Source organism: Protopterus annectens, chromosome 3.part0, assembly GCF_019279795.1.
Source record: "Protopterus annectens isolate FY-2018-M chromosome 3.part0, PAN1.0, whole genome shotgun sequence".
NCBI lineage: Eukaryota > Metazoa > Chordata > Ceratodontiformes > Protopteridae > Protopterus > Protopterus annectens.
Genome location: NC_056731.1, coordinates 122,596,804 through 122,614,303, shown reverse-complemented (window position 1 = coordinate 122,614,303; position 17,500 = coordinate 122,596,804). Strand labels below are relative to the sequence as shown.

The following is a 17,500-nucleotide window of genomic DNA, read 5'->3' as shown; positions in this document are numbered from 1 at the left end:
ATGTCCCACTACAAGCAGACCTTGAACAGCAATTCTAGTAAGTGATAGAAGACCAGAATACAATACTAAAGATACATAGAATGAAACTGAGTATAGGCAAGACAACTGTTATGTCAGCAAATGGGGGAAATAAGAAGAAGCTGAAATGTAAGATAGATAGGAAAATAGTGTGATAGCGTAAGAGCTTCTGCTGTCCAGGAGGGGTGGTTAAGGAAGATAGTATGAATGAAGATGTCAAAGACAGAATCAGAGGTGCTACAGCTAAATGAAACTGAGCATCGGGGGAAGTGTGTGACAGAGAATGTCAAACATGCTGAAAAGTAAAGTGCACAAATAGTGGTATGACAAATGCTTCTGTATGACACAGAAACCTGAGAGCGAAGAGAGACAGGTTGAGAAAGCTAGAGGTGATGGTGATAAAGTGCTGAAGATGGGTGATAGGATGTATAATTGGGGCCAGGTGAAGAAAGTAGGACACCAGAGCAGAATCCAAAGTGGTCTCAATTGCATAGGAGGTCAAAGAGAACGGAGTGTGGTTGTTTAATAAAATGTACCGGAAAGCAGAAAATGGTTTGGTGAAGAAGATTTGATAGCAACAGGAAGACATCCAACCAAGAAATGGCTGGATTGTGTAATAAAAAACCTGTGGCAGTCAGGCATGATTGTTGAAGAAGTTTGTAGTGTAGCATTAAATCAAAAGAGGTAGTAAAAGTTGATGCAACTCCATGTCAAAAAATGGGTATAAGGGAATTATTGAAGATGATGATTATGATCATCATGGTGATAGCTAATTAATAACTAATCACCTGACCAACTAAATAATTAAGCATGCAAACAATGGCCATGCCACAGCCAGGATCTCACCCAGTGATGAAGAATGATTAGGCAAAGTCTTAGAGGTGGCCCAGATGGCCAACATACATGAGAGAAAATGTGTTAAAAGCAGTAGTGCTGAGCATGTATAATTACTAGCCTTCTAGATAAAAAAAGATTATGAGAAGTAACTTGAATAGCTACAGACAGTTGTTTTTGCACTGTTATTTCATACAAAGCATGTTTACAACACAGGAATATTTATTTGATTCTTGCAGTCTTTAAAATAATCACTTTCATATTTGATATGTAGGATTATGATCAAGGTAACTGCAGTGCATGATTTGTGTTTTCTATTATTTCAGACTGGAGGACAGTATAAATGGATTAACAACTGGAAATTGCGATATACAAAGTGGGGATCATCAGAACCGGACATCAATATAGCCTGTGTGTACTTGGATCTAGATGGATTTTGGAAGACAGCATCATGTGACAAGAATTATTACTCAGTTTGCAAGACGTCAGATGGAAGTAAGATTATAATACTGTAGTTCATTATATGTTTTATAATATTTAAAATGTTTTATCTACAAAAATCTTCATTAATACATGCATAATATATGTTTTCACAACTGTAAACACCTTCAGAACAATAGACAAAAATACTTGGCCTATCATGCTTGCTTATACCCTTTGCAAGTGGTTGATTTCCTTCTGCCTTGATGTAGTATAAGAGCTGTCCTGTCCGCCCCTCCATTCTCTTCATTTACTGAACTCTGATTGGATTTGCTACTACAGCTGCCACAGAGTGGCTGTTTCCTTATCACAGTGTGTTTTTGACAAAATGTACCTCTCCATTCTTCTTCACTTAAAATCTCAGCCTTGTGCCTGCAAATGATGTCTTCATCTATGCATATGTCTTCTTTCTGTGAGTTTCAGATGTGGACTCCTTTAAGCAACTCATATGTTTCTATTATATGGACAGTCATTAAATCCTTAAATAAACAAACACAGTATGCAAGACATGCGCATACACAATTTCACTGGAGTCAAAACTCTCACACACAAACAAGGTTGTCAAAAATGCATACTCTACATCCACTACACATATAAACCAACTTATGCTGAGGCACTAAAAAGCAATCTTTCCAAACCTGGAAGACCTTCTAAACCTATGCTTATCAATCTTGAAAGCACTCACCAAAAACACCACCAAATACCACACATACATCTACACCCAGTGGATCCCCAAGATCAAAGCCCAGAAGGCAAGCAAATACATTACCCAGGACTCCTGTCATAGGCGATTCCACTGTATGATACATAGATGCTCCAATCACCAGCATGGACAAGGAGAAGATACATTTAGCTGCTTATCTGGAGCCAAGATGTGCCAAGTTATACATGCACGTTAGTACCAGAATGATTTCATTACAGTCCTAGTGGGCATTAATGACCTGAGACATACATCCTTGAACAATATAAAGAGACACATAGTTGATCTCTGTGAATATGTGTCTCAGGCAGATATGTGCCTTGCTCTCACCAAAGATGACGCCAGGTATGAGCAAAAGATTATTGACTTCAGTAATTGGCTTAGTTTTTAGTGTCTTTTCAGGGGGATTCAGTATTTGTCAGCATGGGAGATCATGGTTAACAAACAACATTGCTCTGGAAAGCATGGTCTGCACCTGTTTTCCTAGGCTTCTGAATACTGGCTAAAACTTTATCCACCCCATTAGAACCTTTTGCTAAATTAACTACTGACATAGCAAATAATACCCAAAGAAACCTAAAGGTGTTATTGTTCAGTGCTTGGAACTTAAACAAGAAACTTTACATCCTACAAGCTCTCCTCATGCTGGACAGACAAGAACACAAGTCTATATTAGCAACAAGCATAACTCTAAGTTGGTTAAACAAGGCAACGTCTTGAGATTTATTCATGTGCAAATCACCATAGACAGTCTTATATCCTAGCAAGATATAGATTACCCAGTATGTCACTATCAAAAGAAAATACCCTATCCATAAGTGACTTTATCTACCTCGCTATAGACTAGGTAACATACAATGCCTAATCTTATGTACACGCATCGCAATTTCATCTTTATAGACAATAGATAATCATATTAAAATAATAACACTTTTGAAAAAAAAACATTTATTATTTCTACACCTGCAGTCCAAACAACACTGCATGTTATTATGATTTTGATATATTTCCTCTTTCTTATGCTGAAGAAAACTGAGAGATATATCTTTATTTTAAAGTAGTTGTTTGTAAATGCTGCACTTTGTCCATTTTAGCTGACCACTCTGACCTGAATTAAACCCTAAGTACAACCACAATATCTGTGCATTATTGTAAGATATTCTCATAAAACAATTGCAAGACAAGAGACCTGAATGATCAGTCTTGTACAACACTTTGCAAGAACTGCTGTCATGACAAGTAGATAGCAGATTCTCACGTATTTGCATGTGGGTCACAGCAAATAAAATATGTGTATTTTGTTATTACTTTTAATTTAGAAAAATGTGAACATTTCTGAAAAAAGCATAATTTTAATTTTGTTCATACAGATATAGCAATGATGAGGTTTAAGTATACTGAGTCTGTCATCCTCAAAAACATAGTAATCAAATGTTAACATAGATTAGTTATAAAAATTAGCATTAGAGACTGCATCTCTGAAATTATATAAATTATTCTACCAAATGTTCTTGAATACCACTAAATGTCAGTCAGCTGTAAGCTGCACATAATTATTTCAGATAAAATTGTATATTCACAAATGTATACTTCTGTAATATACTTCATTGTACATGAGACTAAAATTGTGGTGGATCATAAATGCAGAAATCAAAAATGCTTCCAGTCAGGATAAATGGTAGGACCACAATCTGAGTACAAGTCATGCACCCACCTCTAACAGAAGCAAAGTTAAGTAGAACATGTCAGACTGTGATGCTGAAATGACTGTGAAACCCAAGATTTGGAACATGCATACATATATCAGCCCTTCTTAGAGTATTCTTAATAAAAAGAAGTTATAATATGACGGATAGGGACAAAATGCACATGTAGTTAAAATATTATGCAAAGAGGTTTTAGTGCATTTAAGAGCTGAATCTATCTATAGCTGTATCTATAGCACATCCTCCTCCTCATAGCATAACATGTATGTAATGAGAAAAACATCTGCCTGGATATGTGTGTGTGTGTGTGTGTGTGTGTGTGTGTGTGTGTGTGTGTGTGTGTGTGTGTGTGTGTGTGTGTGTGTGGGTGTATATACTGTATATATATATATATATATATATATATATATATATATATATATAAAACTCTTACATTTGACTTTATTTCAGTTGAGTAGAGTAAAGATGCTATACATGTAAATCATCAATAAAATGCAGTGAAATGAGCAATGTGATTTACAAAGATGCACTCCCCACCAAGTAAGTGCTTACTCTAACTGTAAACTGTACACAAATATTTCAGTAGTTCCTTAACATTTTCGAAACTGTGATTAACTCACTTTATTTTATGTCAAAACATGTTTGTTTATAATTTCTGATAATCTGACATTGGTCATGCCTTATATAATGGTGGTCCTAAAAGTCCTTGTCTAACTGGCTTTAGTTTGCATCTAGCAGGCATAAAACATTGAACAATCTTGGAAGAAACACCATACAATGGTTCAGACTGGGGACTCAAGAGAATCATTTAATTAATGCCAGACAGTTATAACTTGCCATCAAGTCTGGCAAAACATTATCAATACAAAATTGAAATGCAATGAGTTAATTAAAGAAAACTTGCACACAAGTATCTTCCTACCAAAAAATCAACATACCCAAAAACAGCAAATACATCTACTGACAAACATCTTAACATTTACCTAAAAAGAACTAGAGACAGAAGTATGCAGAATGTGTGCTTGTGTAGACAACAAATGTCACCATTTATCTGACATGAATTTTCTATCTGTCCTATAAGATAGTACACTACTACACACCATAAATGAAAGAGTAGCTCATTATACTGTAAGACTAAAAATTAGTTTTAAATAAGTACGCTGTTTAATTGTAAATCTATGTTTGGAAAGTGTGAATTGTTGCATTTTACTCATGTCATCATGTGTACAATACATAATTTCACACACATCAGCACAAATTATTGCTCAGTATATACACTTCTCATTTATTTTACTGAGCAGTTTAGCAGCTGATGATACACTGAATGTCAGGAATCCATTGCACAGGTGTTTGTGCATCAATATCAGACTTGGTCTGTGTGATAGCAAAACTAGTGGAACCAAATGGACTGTTTAACAGAGGGGTGATGAAATCCAGGGAGGACAAATACAAGTTTTGACCATGAGGTTTAAAATGGAATAATTAAATCTATCATGGCTGGCAATAATATGCATCTGATTAGATGCAAGGAAAGGAAGACCATGGCAGGCCAGAATGAATGCTTTGTGATTAGGAGGAGAAGAAAAACTGCAACTGTGGAAAACTTTAACATGCCACAAAAGGATTATGTGGGGCCCACATCCATGTTAAGGAGTTTGAAGAAAAATAAAGCATATAAGCTATAGAAAAAATCAGAAGTGAGCAATAAGAAGTCAATGTGTAAATGTGATGACCAGTTCTACAATTCAACAGTATAGAGACGGTACCATGGGATGAGGGCCAACATGCAGTAACAATCACATTGTGTCTCATGATCCATGAAAATCTGGCATTATAGTTGGGTGAGTTTCATTTATTTTAATTAGCTGGAATACTAAGAGCTGAGATCTGTGGAAGATATTTGTGCATTTCCAAATGTATAAGGAAGGGACTGAATGAACTGATCTCCCTCAATAACAAGAACATGTAGAAAAAGGTGACTGTCCTGTTCAATGATAAGAGAAGGGTATACAGAAGAAAGAGTTTAAGGAGGAGGCAAATTTTCCACTGAGAAGGCAAGAAAAGAAATTAGCACTTCTAATCTTTCAGGCCAAGGCAGCACTATGGAGGAACAAGTTGACAAGTGAAATATCAAATGAAAGAGAGCAAGGGGAGAGAGAGAGAGAGAGAGTTTGTATACATTGGGAAATATAAGACAATTTGGCAGGATATGTGGTTTAATGGTGAAGTTATGCATAAATGCTACTAGGGAATCAGATATTAAATGAATGATCTCAGTATTCAGAGATAAATTACAGGGCTTGCTACCAATATAAAACAAATAGATGAGTGTAAATGTAAAAGTGAGAAAAAGAAATTGTCCTTTGAAGTGTGTAGAGAAGGATCTCATCAGGCATCTAGAAAATAAGCTGTACCAGATGAGCAGCTGCTATAGGATTGGAGTACATCGTCAGCAATTCTTTATTTTTTGTTTTCTGTTTATCTTTTTTTTGGGGGTAGTTGCAGATAATGATCTAAGCTGCTTTCCAAGTAGCTGCCCTTTCATTCTTCTATCCCACCATTTAATGCATGGTGGTGAGATCGGATAGACAATGAATGTGAATTTCAAGGCCAGAGAAATTTTAGTGCTAAGTCTAGCTTTTTATTGTGAGACTATTTTGCTTTGTTTAGCACATGTCTATCAGAGTTTGTGCTATAAGTTTTGAAATAACAGTTTTACATTAAATCCAAATGTCTGTAATCATTGTAGAAGTAAAGCAGAAAACAGTAGCACACTGAGAGGGTTGAACAGTGTTTATGGTAACTGGGGAGAAATAGCCAAGTAATTGGACACTGAAATGGCTGTGGGGGGGAGGGGTCCACAATCCATTTCCCTGCCTAGGGCCCCATTTGTCCATGATCTGTCTTGGATCAGCAATCCATCTACATGCTGTGGGAGTAATATGCTACCTACTGTCTTATTGACAATGCTTTTAAATTCTACAGCACAGTAGTGATACCATTTGCTAAACAAAACAGTTACACATTGTAAACAGACTTAGCATGAGCAGCAGTAAACTTTTTCTTCCCTTAAAGCTCACAATTCCTTAAAAATGCACCTGAAATTCACTTCCTTGAAAAATGCACTTGAAATGCAACTCCATGAAAATGTACCTGAAACTCAATTTCTTGAAGAATGAACGTGAAACTCAGTTCCTTGAAACTCATTTTTTAGCAGCTTGGTAGGTGGGGTAGAGGATTCAGGCTCTTGTTTCTTGTAGCTAAGGTACAGGGTTTGACCCTGAGCAAATTAACTAACTACCTGCTATCCCTAACTAGGGCATTTCATACATGCGTGCGTGCGCACGAGCATGCATGCACACACACGCACACACACACCTACCTAAAAATAACGTATCCATTTCTGCTGTAGAATAATCAAGGTCCATCCAGGGAGTATGTTTTTGTTGTCTACATTCCACTGTGGAAGCATGCAGTATTCATATTCCACATGCAGAATACAGAAAGAAAGATGTAAACAACAAGAGGTGTGTGCGATGATGATGCACTCACAGACACAACAGGTGTGTGCAACTGAATGCAGAGGCCATTTTTAATGAAGAATGCCCTCAAAAAAAAAGAACTTTTTTTAACTAAAAATGTAAATGTAGTAGGCCCCCTCCCAGCCAGTGGGACTGCCTAGGTCACCTACTGCTGGATCTGGCTCTGATTAATAGTGCAATGTTTTAATGAGCAAATTAATTTCAATGGAGTCCACAATTTCAAAAATATGTTTTGTTGGTATTAGTACAGGCTATATCACACCTCCCTTCCTCTGCATAGAAAAAATAGATTCAAAGGGATGACCCTTTGAGAATTTAGTTGGTCCATCCAATAGATTTTTTCAAAGTAGAAACAGTAGATACATTCAGCCATGCTCAAGACCCAACACAGCTTAAGTTGCATAAGGCCAGTGTACCTTTTCTAGTAAAACATTGGAATTGGTGAATAAATAAAGTGGTTACCTACTTCTGAATACTGAAAAAAACAAGTTATTTCTCTACATGTGAATCTGCAATAAAACTGAAATATCTGAAAAAAGTTGAGAGTGTACTGATCAGTTTATTTTCAGGAACTGTAATATAACTGCTGTAATACAACTGCTAACACATTGCTGGTTTCTTATTTGAATGGTCATTTCAATAAATATGATTTAATTACTTGAATAGCAACCTAATTGAAAAAAAAATAGATCAGTACAATTATATCATCTAGTCACAGATTATTCATAGCAATGTGCATATGGTACATACCTAGCCATTATTATAATCATGGTTGATATCCCAAAATATGTATTAATGACACACATGTCCAAATGAAGAGATGATAAATCGGCAAGCTAAGGAGAGTAGTATTGTTGGAATTTCATTCATCCACAAGTCTTGTTGAATACCTTCATGAGGTGGACCCTGTTTTTCACAAAAATCTAACCAAGATGGCACTGATATATAGACTGTATTTTATATAGCATATATTATGGAAAGAAGTAAGTTGAAAAGGAAAAAAAGATAGATGGATGCACAAGACCCAGGATAAAAATGTGCTGAATCCTGGTAGGCTCACTGGTGCCAGGACTGAAAAAAAATGACAGTGTAGAATCCTCAAGAAATGGGAACATTCCTGCAATGGAGCTAGACCAGGCTTAGTGGGAGGATGCCCCCCCGTCATAGAAAAAATGAGTAGCACAGGCAATCCTATGGGCGAGGCTTGTAACGGCTCCAGGACCAGTAACCTAGTACACACCTATGAACCTAAAACTGATAGGCCAAAAAAGAGCCACAAAGACAATAGAGAGGACTATTGAGCATAAAAAATAAATTATGTACTGCTACTATTATGCAAGAAGTCCAGAATTTCCAGACAGAAGATATGCAAAATGTTTAAGAGAAAAATTAGAGGAAAGAAAAATAACTTGCACAACAAGAACTGTCAGAAGCTTCAAATAAGAATTTGTGTTCATTAACACAACAGATTTATGAAAAAGCATTATATAGACCAGGAAACCTTGGGGCATTTGGAAAAAGAAGCAAATGAGGACGTGCAAAAATATAAAGAACAAACTGTATAGATTTTTGAAAGGTATAAAAGAAAATATGGACATAGGAAAGAAAGAGAGATCTCATATGGTGCAATATTTATGCAAAGTAGAAAGCCAATTTAATCAATACAAAAAAAAAAAAAAAAAAAAAAAAAAAAAACAGCTCGAAAGATATTGAAAGAAAAATACAGGCAAAGGCATCCAGATGTGGAAAACTTTAAAATACAAAAAAAATAAGATCACAAAGAAGAAATGTCGAATAGAAGATAGTAAAGTAGAAGTTAAAAAATAGAAGCTGAGGTTATGGAATACCTGTGAAGTGAAGGATTTAGTGTAGAAATTCTAATAGAGGTTATATCACAGCATGGTGGAACAATAAGTAGCCCAAGTAAGGAGAAACAAGAGGAGCAGGAGACATCTGAATAATTAATATGGGCATTGAAAAGAAAAAAAGAGATTTAATATGGTACAATATTTGTGCAAAAGAAAAACAAAACAAATTAATACAAAAAGAGCAGTACCAAAGATATTTGAAGAGAAATACAGGGAAAGACATCCAGATATGGAGACTTTTACAGTACAGAAAATAAGGAAACAGAGTGAAAAAGTACAAAAGAAGATTAGTAATGGAAAAGGTAAAGAAACAGAAACTGAGGTTATGGATTATCTGCCATATGAAGAATGTAGGGTAGAAAATCTAACTCTGACAACACCACAGCAGGAGAGAGCAATGGATCCTCAAATTAAGGAGAAACCAGTGGAGCAGGAAACATCCGATCAGTTTCCATATAAAGATACCCTGAAGTCTTCCGTAAAAAAAAGTACAAAAGTGCAGTTGTAGTTGCACAGCAAGGGAAGGAACAGGACACTGTGGCAACCCTGATGCAGTCAGTGTTGTGGTGTGATAGGCCAGTGAGTTCCCAAATGAAAAAGCAACAGATGATAAAAGATGAAACTGTAGATAGTGTGGTACAGGATGGTGTTCTGGAACTTTCTGTAGAATGCCCACAGGAAATGGAGAAGAAAGAATGTGCCCTCAGTTTAGAAGAAAATGATCAAAGAGAAGAGTTGCTTGATTTAATAGAGATGGACAGACATATTAAGATCAATGAAAGAAAAAGACTACAGAAAGTCAATAAAACCTAAAAAGTTAGAAGTTTGATAAAGCCAATGAGCACAGTAACTAGCATTGTTCATAGAAATGCATGTGATATAACAGAAGTAAATAGGATATATTACTGTGGAGATAAATTAATAGCAGATGAAGTCTTACCACAAAAACACAGGGTAGTAAGAGAAAGGAAGGGGAGAAGTCAAATGCCATCATGGAAGTATTGAATAGTGAAAACTATAAAGCACTTAAGGCAAGAAGCATCACTGTTAGAAGAGTATAGAAGAGGAAACAAAAAAAATATTCAGAAAGATATACGTGATAAAAGCAATGCACAGTATCGTAACAGATCAGGATCTATCAAGCACTGTCAGAAATAATAAACTAAAAATAACATGGGCATAAAAACTTAGAAGATATATTGGTAAATATAAAGGAAAAGTACAAAATAAGCAATTTATTGATGACCTTAAAAAGTTTTATAGAGAATTTGGAAACAATGCAAAAGGTATTGAGACACCACCAAAAAAGAAGAAATAAATACATTTTGGAGAAATGTCTATGAGAATCCTGTGGGACATAACAAAGATGCTGAATGGATAGAAGAAGTAAAATAAAGAATAAGACATTCAAATGTACAGGATATGAAATGGTATAAAGTAACAGTTAGAAAGATTGAAACAAAGTTAAGAAAAACTCCTAATTGGAAAACCCCAGGCCCAGATATAACATTGGCTAAAAGTATTAACATCTTTACATATAGATTTAGCCATGAGTAAGAACTATTTCTATGCACACCCTGAACTGACACTGACCTGGTTAATAACAGGGACAAAAATACTCCTACATAAGAGTGAACCTGCAAGCTATCCTAAAAATTATAGACCAATAACTTGCCTTCCGATGACATATAAACTATACACTGGAATTGATGCTGACAAAGTTTATAGTCATTTAGAAGAAAACTCAGTCATGGCAATAGAACAAAAGGATTTCCCTCTCTCTTCCCCCCTTGGCTGACCTGGTGTGACTCAGTTTGAACTCTACAGTTCCCTACAAAACGGAGTCTACAGGACTGCAAACAGTTTTGCTCAGCATTTAAGCAGATTGAACTCTACAGTTCCCTACAAAACGGAATCTACAGGACTGCAAACAGTTTCTCTCAGCATTTAAGCAGATTGAACTCTACAGTTCCCTACAAAACGGAGTCTACAGGACTGCAAACAGTTTCTCTCAGCATTTAAGCAGATTGAGCTCTACATTTCCCTACAAAACGGAGTCTACAGGACTGCAAACAGTTTTTCTCAGCATTTAGGCAGATTGAACTCTACAGTTCCCTACAAAATGGAGTCTACAGGACTGCAAACAGTTTCTCTCAGCATTTAAGCAAATTGAACTGTACAGTTCCCTACAAAACGGAGTCTACAGGACTGCAAACAGTTTCTCTCAGCATTTAAGCAGAGTAGGTTGCACACAAAAAGCATTTGTTAAACTTTCACTTAAAGTGCTGTATAATTAAGCAGGTCACCATTTTGGTCAGCCATAGGGCTCTTTTTCTACTTGAGCATTTGCCTCCTTCCCCTGTAACTTAAGTACACTGACTCTTACATTAAGCACTATAATACTTAACCTTATAGCTTTAGGACACCTTAGGAAACCTTGAAATTGCAATAGCCTGACATTTGAACAAGTAACCCTTGTAAAAATTCCCAAAATTGTATACTGTTGGTCTGTCTTTCCTGCTAAACTTAAGTGAAGTTACAGTGCTGAGTGCAAGTAACATTAAAATTAAAGTACTGAGTGCAAATAGCATTATAGTGCTTTGTGCAGATTTTAGGCCCTTACATTCAACTTACCTCTGTTGTGGTGTCTTGAGTCAATCAGGGTATTCCCTGTAACCACTCCTACTGCCTTCTCTTTCCCCCACCCCTCCTCTTTCCTCAAATAGGTTAAACTGCTACAATTCAGTACATGCATCATTTTCAAATCCAGGTGCTTAGGATTTCCTTCTCTCTTCCCTCATTGGCTGACCTGGTGTGACTCAGTGTAAGTTTCTTCATTGTATGGATCTTTTACTATTTTTTGTGTAACTGAAACACCTGCTGCTAAATTCTGATTCTGCACAGACTGCTCTATTTTATTGCAGAGGCTCTATAAGTAACTAGTGACTTTACTGAATTTCTGTGGTAATATTTGTGTTTAAACTGAAACTGTACCTAGAGAAAGTGTATAATCAGAGCTCCTACTTGCTGCATGTGTTTTAATGTTTAAATTGCACACATACATTGAAGAAGTGCTTTTATGACTTGAATAACTTGGGCTTGCTATACCTGAAGTGCTTTTACTGGCAATTTTCCAGTTGTACAATTGTGAACAATTGATTTAGTTTTTCTGGTATATCTTTAAAATCTGGCAAGTGTTTATTTACTGCATTGCTTTCTTGCTTAGGTTTCTTAGCTATAAATCTTAGTTCATTCTGAAGTATGCTACTTTACCCCCCCCACCATCAAACCTTTCTGAATGTATTATTATAAAATAACTGCCTGTTGTTGCCTTCATGCTTACCCTAGAATCTCTGCTTTTCTCTTTTCCTAGTTGAACTCTACAGTTCCCTACAAAACGGAGTCTACAGGACTGCAAACAGTTTCTCTCAGCATTTAAGCAGAGTAGGTTGCACACAAAAAGCATTTGTTAAGCTTTCACTTACAGTGCTGTGTAATTAAGCAGGTCACCATTTTGGTCAGCCATAGGGTTGTTTTTCTACTTGAGTGTTTGCCTCCTTCCCCTGTAACTTAAGTACACTGACTCTTACATTAAGAACTATAATACTTACCTTATAGCTTTAGGACACCTTAGGAAACCTTGTAAACTGCAATAGCCCCGCTACGTTCACCCTCGCTGCGCTTGGGCTCTCTTCGCTCCTCTCCCTGCCCCCAATTCCCTCCTGTCTCCAGTACCTCTAAATTTATAGTACTATAGCCACTCCCTCACTATCCAGATCATATCTGCTTTCATCTGGGATAATTCCTCCCACCCCCATTCTTCTACCTACATTTCAATAGTACCTATTAGCTTTCAACTGGCATTCTCCCATCCCCCTTCCAGTACCTTTACCTCACCACTCTATCTTCTGGTGTTGCATCACCAGGTAAAATAGTTCCTTAACTCACTAGCTGAATCACAAATAATGATATACTCCTCTTTACTACCCCTCTTGTTCGCACCATACCTCCTTACCTTGTATGACAACCAGTTTCTCATGGGATTTCAGGTTCCAAAAGGCCATACTATCACCCCAGCTGTAAATCCTCCCACCTTCAAACATACTTACAGTACCAGGTCCTATCCAACATATTGTTCAGTCTATCAGCATCTCAACCCCAGGCACATTAGCTCTAGATCCAAACACTACCACAAACAAACAAACAAATTCCTGAAGTTCATCACCAAGTATAGACCCAACCTAATACTTGGTGGTGATATTCACCCCAACCCTGGCCTGGCGCACTCACTTCAGATACACATACCCCCTCTACTTGCAATCTAAGCTACATAAGCTACAAACCTCCAGTTAATAGGCCAACTAACTATCTCCTAGCCTGTCATCTCAATATTATTAGCATTAATAACAAGATACATGAATTGCATGCACTTCTGGATGTCCAGTCCCCTGAGATTCTCTGTTTATCTGAAACCTGGTTAAAACCTAACACTACAGACAATGAAGTGTTACCACCTGGGTACAACATACACAGGCTGGATCGTGCTTCAACGAAGGGGGGTGTGGTAGCTGTACTCTATAAATCTGAGTTGAATGTCACCATAGATATAATACAACCACCTCAGATTAATAACTCGGAGATTCTTGCCACCAAATTGCAACTTAATAAAAATAAATGCATTACTATCATCTGTATGTACATACCCCCAGGTAACAATATATCTACCCTTGAAGATATCCTGCACTGGCTGTCATGTCACTACCCCCAAGAAACCCTACTACTTGGAGACTTTAACATAGACTGGGGCACCTGTTCCTCAGAATCCCCAACCACCCATATTAACCTGCATGCATTTACATAAATCATATCCACCCCTACCAGGATAGGTAAACCCAACCAAAAAGAAAGCATACTTGACTGGGTACTCATAAATAGTCACCCCCAACTGTACACCTCTGGTACCCTCCCTGATGGCCTAAGCAATCACCTTCTCACATATGTAATTAAGCACAAAGCCATTAATTCCCAACAACCCTTACTCAGAAAGGTTAGAAACAATATAAACTTTGACCCTGCCAAATTCCAACAAGAACTAAACTCATGCAATTGGTCTATTTTAAAATACCTCCCCTTAGAGGAAGCAATAGCATACTTTAACAACAAATTCCTTGAGATCCTTGATTTGCATGCACCTGTTCATTCAAAGAGAACAAAGGCAAAAACTGTGCCATGGCTTTCTAAAGAGTCTAAACTCAAAATTACCCTTAGAAACAAAGCATGGGCTTTATGGCATTCTTCTAAAGACCCCCAAGATCACATTAAATACAGGCAATCCAGGAACAAAACTAAAAAATCCATTTTACAAGATAAAAAAACAATACTACTGTAATTTACAGACAGTAAATCAAAATAACCCTCAGAAGTTTTGGGCAGGTTTTAATAATCTACTACATCCTAAACAAACTTCAACCCCAATCCCTGCTGCTACTATTGATAAAACCTCTGAAGATGTTTCTGACAGTTTTAACTGATTCTTTACTGAGACAATTCAAGCCCTAGCTAGCCAACCACCTCCTATCTCCCCTGGTCCTGAAAGTATCACCCCTAGAAACCTACTCGCATTCAGCTTCCAACCAGTCGCCACTTCATTTATCCGTACCTTGATCAAAAAATTAAAACCCACTACACTTTCTGCTGATCAACTCCCTGCCGAGTAACTACAAAAATCAGCTGATGCTATTGCTTACCCCGTCTCAATACTAATCAGTCGAACCATAGTAGAAGCTAAAATTCCATTTGGAAAATATCCTATGTCATCCCACTTCACAAAGGAGGCAGCTGTACTGAATTCTCCAATTATAGGCCAATAGTTATACTCTCTCCACTTGCAAAGATTATGGAAAAATGTATTCATAGACAACTCATGCACCACCTAATCCAGAATCACCTTATGGCAGACACTCAGCATGGCTTCCGTCCTCATCACAGCACTATTTCAGCCCACCTAGCCTTTACCAACACAAACCATAATCGCAACAATAATTATATATCCTCAGCCCTCTTCTTGGATCTTTCCAAGACATTCAATATGGTTGATCACCAACTTTTAATCCACACCCTGCAAACATTCTGTCTAGATACTAGAGCCCTTCAATGGTTTCAATCCTACCTGAATGGTCAACAGCAGGCTGTCCTCTGGCAGAACAAACTATCTAACCTTCTACCTAACACCCTTGGAGTACCACAAGGCTCTATACTAGGGCACTTGCTGTTCTCCATCTTCATTAACGACCTTTATACTGTCATCCCAAAAGTCAGCTGTATCCAATATGCTGATGACTCTACTCTGATTTGCTCAGCCACATCTCCAATAGAGTTATGGTCAGCTACCCAGACCACCTTTAATACAATAGAAGACTGGCTTTCTGAACGTCATCTGATCCTAAATCCCAGAAAAACTAAAATGCTGTTATTTTCACCAACACGTAGGTGTACCGCTTTCACCTTTACCATAAATTCAAATGATGGCACAATAATCTCCCCTGACCCCTCTACAAAACTATTAGGTGTCATCATAGATAATAATCTAAAATTCAACCTACATATTAACCAAGCTATCAAAACCATCAATAAAAAACTAGGGTCACTTTACAGAATAAAAGCCTTCCTAACCCCTCCAGCTAAAATTGCCATAGCTCACTCTCACCTTCTTTCAACCCTTCTGTATGCATCCCCTCTACTCTCAAATTTAAACAAGACTGTCCTTAACAAACTCTCAATTTGCTACAACCACATTGCCAGGTTTGCCACTGGGCTGCCATTTAGGACACATCATTGCATCAATCTAAATCAGCTTGGGTGACTTGAACTACCCAGCCTAATCCAGTATAACCAACAGATTATGGCCTATAAAATCCTCTATAATCCAGACAATACTCCTGCACTTAAAAATATTATCACCCCCAATAACAATCCTAGACCACTTTGATCCTCTAACAAAATACTAATTCAGACTAGCAAAATGAATAACACAGCCGGTGGCTCTCTCTTTGCAAACTCTGTAAGTAGATCCTGGAACTTTCTTCCAGCTGATATTACCTTACTTTCCACCTTAGGTCAATTTAAAACTAGACTCAAACAACATTTGTCACTTAACTGGCTATGTCACTGTATCAAGCCTGGCTAACTCTCTCTAGAAAGTGTAAAAAAATCTGTTAACCATCTTACTGTGTAATTCAATTTAATCTTGATTTAAATTGTCCTTGGGATTGACTCTAACCTGTGGAACTTGTTTAACTTGCTTACTTATGTAATCTCTGTAAATAGTCTGTTTGTAATATGTAATGCTGGTATTATGTAATGCTGTATCTGCTTACCCTTGGAGCTTTTCTGCCCGGGCCTCTGCTGAAAATGGACATTCATCCAGTCGGACTATCCCGGTCAACAAATGTAAAATAAAAATAAATGAAATAAAAATAACTAAAAGAAAGGCATATGGAACAAAGGACAGTTTGCTGTTAAATAAAGTAATAATGGAAAACTTTAAAAAAGGGGAAGAATCTAAGTATGGCATGGATAGACTACAAAAAAAAATTGACAGTATCCCACATCCATGGATAAACGAGTGCTTAAAAATCTGTAGGATATACCCTACACTGATTGATTAGATTACAGCAACCATGAAACAGTGGGAAAACTACCCTTCAGTTAAGCTATAATAAAGGACAAATTATTATTCCAGGAATAAAAATTCAAAGGGGGAAATTCCAGCATGACTCTTTGTTACTGTTTCTCTTTTGTCTTGCCCTTAACCCATTAAGCTGCCTACTTAGCAGATTAGGTCATGGCTACAGTTTGGCTCCCAGAAAACAACAAAGTGTAAAGACTTATCTTTTTTTTTTGTGGATGACTTAAAACTGTATAGCTCATCAGATGAGAAACTGAAAGCACAACTGCAAGTGGTCAAAACTTTTTCAGATGATATAAGAATGTAATTTGGTCTTGATAAATGTGTAAAATCAATCTTTAAAGCAGGAAAACTGCAGCACCAAGAAAACATCACCCTGGGGCAAGAATGTGAAGAAAACCTGAGGAATAAGGAATGTATAACTACTTGGAAACTGATGAAGGATCAACAATAAAACATGAACAAATGTGAATAAAACTTAGTAAGGAATATTTTAGACTAACATTAATACTGAAAACAGTTCTGCCATCTAGGAACAGAGACCAAACTATAAATCAATTTGCTCTTCCTGTCCTAACAAACAGTTTTGGAGTGGAGTTTTGGACCTCATAAGACCCAAACATAGTGAAAGTTTTAAAACATGAGGTGAATAAGTCTAAGATGAA

At 36.9% G+C, this 17,500-nt stretch overlaps 1 protein-coding gene across 1 annotated transcript in view; it reads left to right on the top strand.

The window, feature by feature from the left end:
• Positions 1-17,500, top strand: part of LOC122796781 (macrophage mannose receptor 1-like) — a 1,193,236-nt gene that overhangs the window by 1,108,799 nt on the left and 66,937 nt on the right. Inside the window, exon 25 of the mRNA XM_044065508.1 lies at positions 1,179-1,347. Coding sequence (XP_043921443.1) covers positions 1,179-1,347 — 169 coding nt within the window. The remainder of the gene's footprint in view (positions 1-1,178; positions 1,348-17,500) is intronic.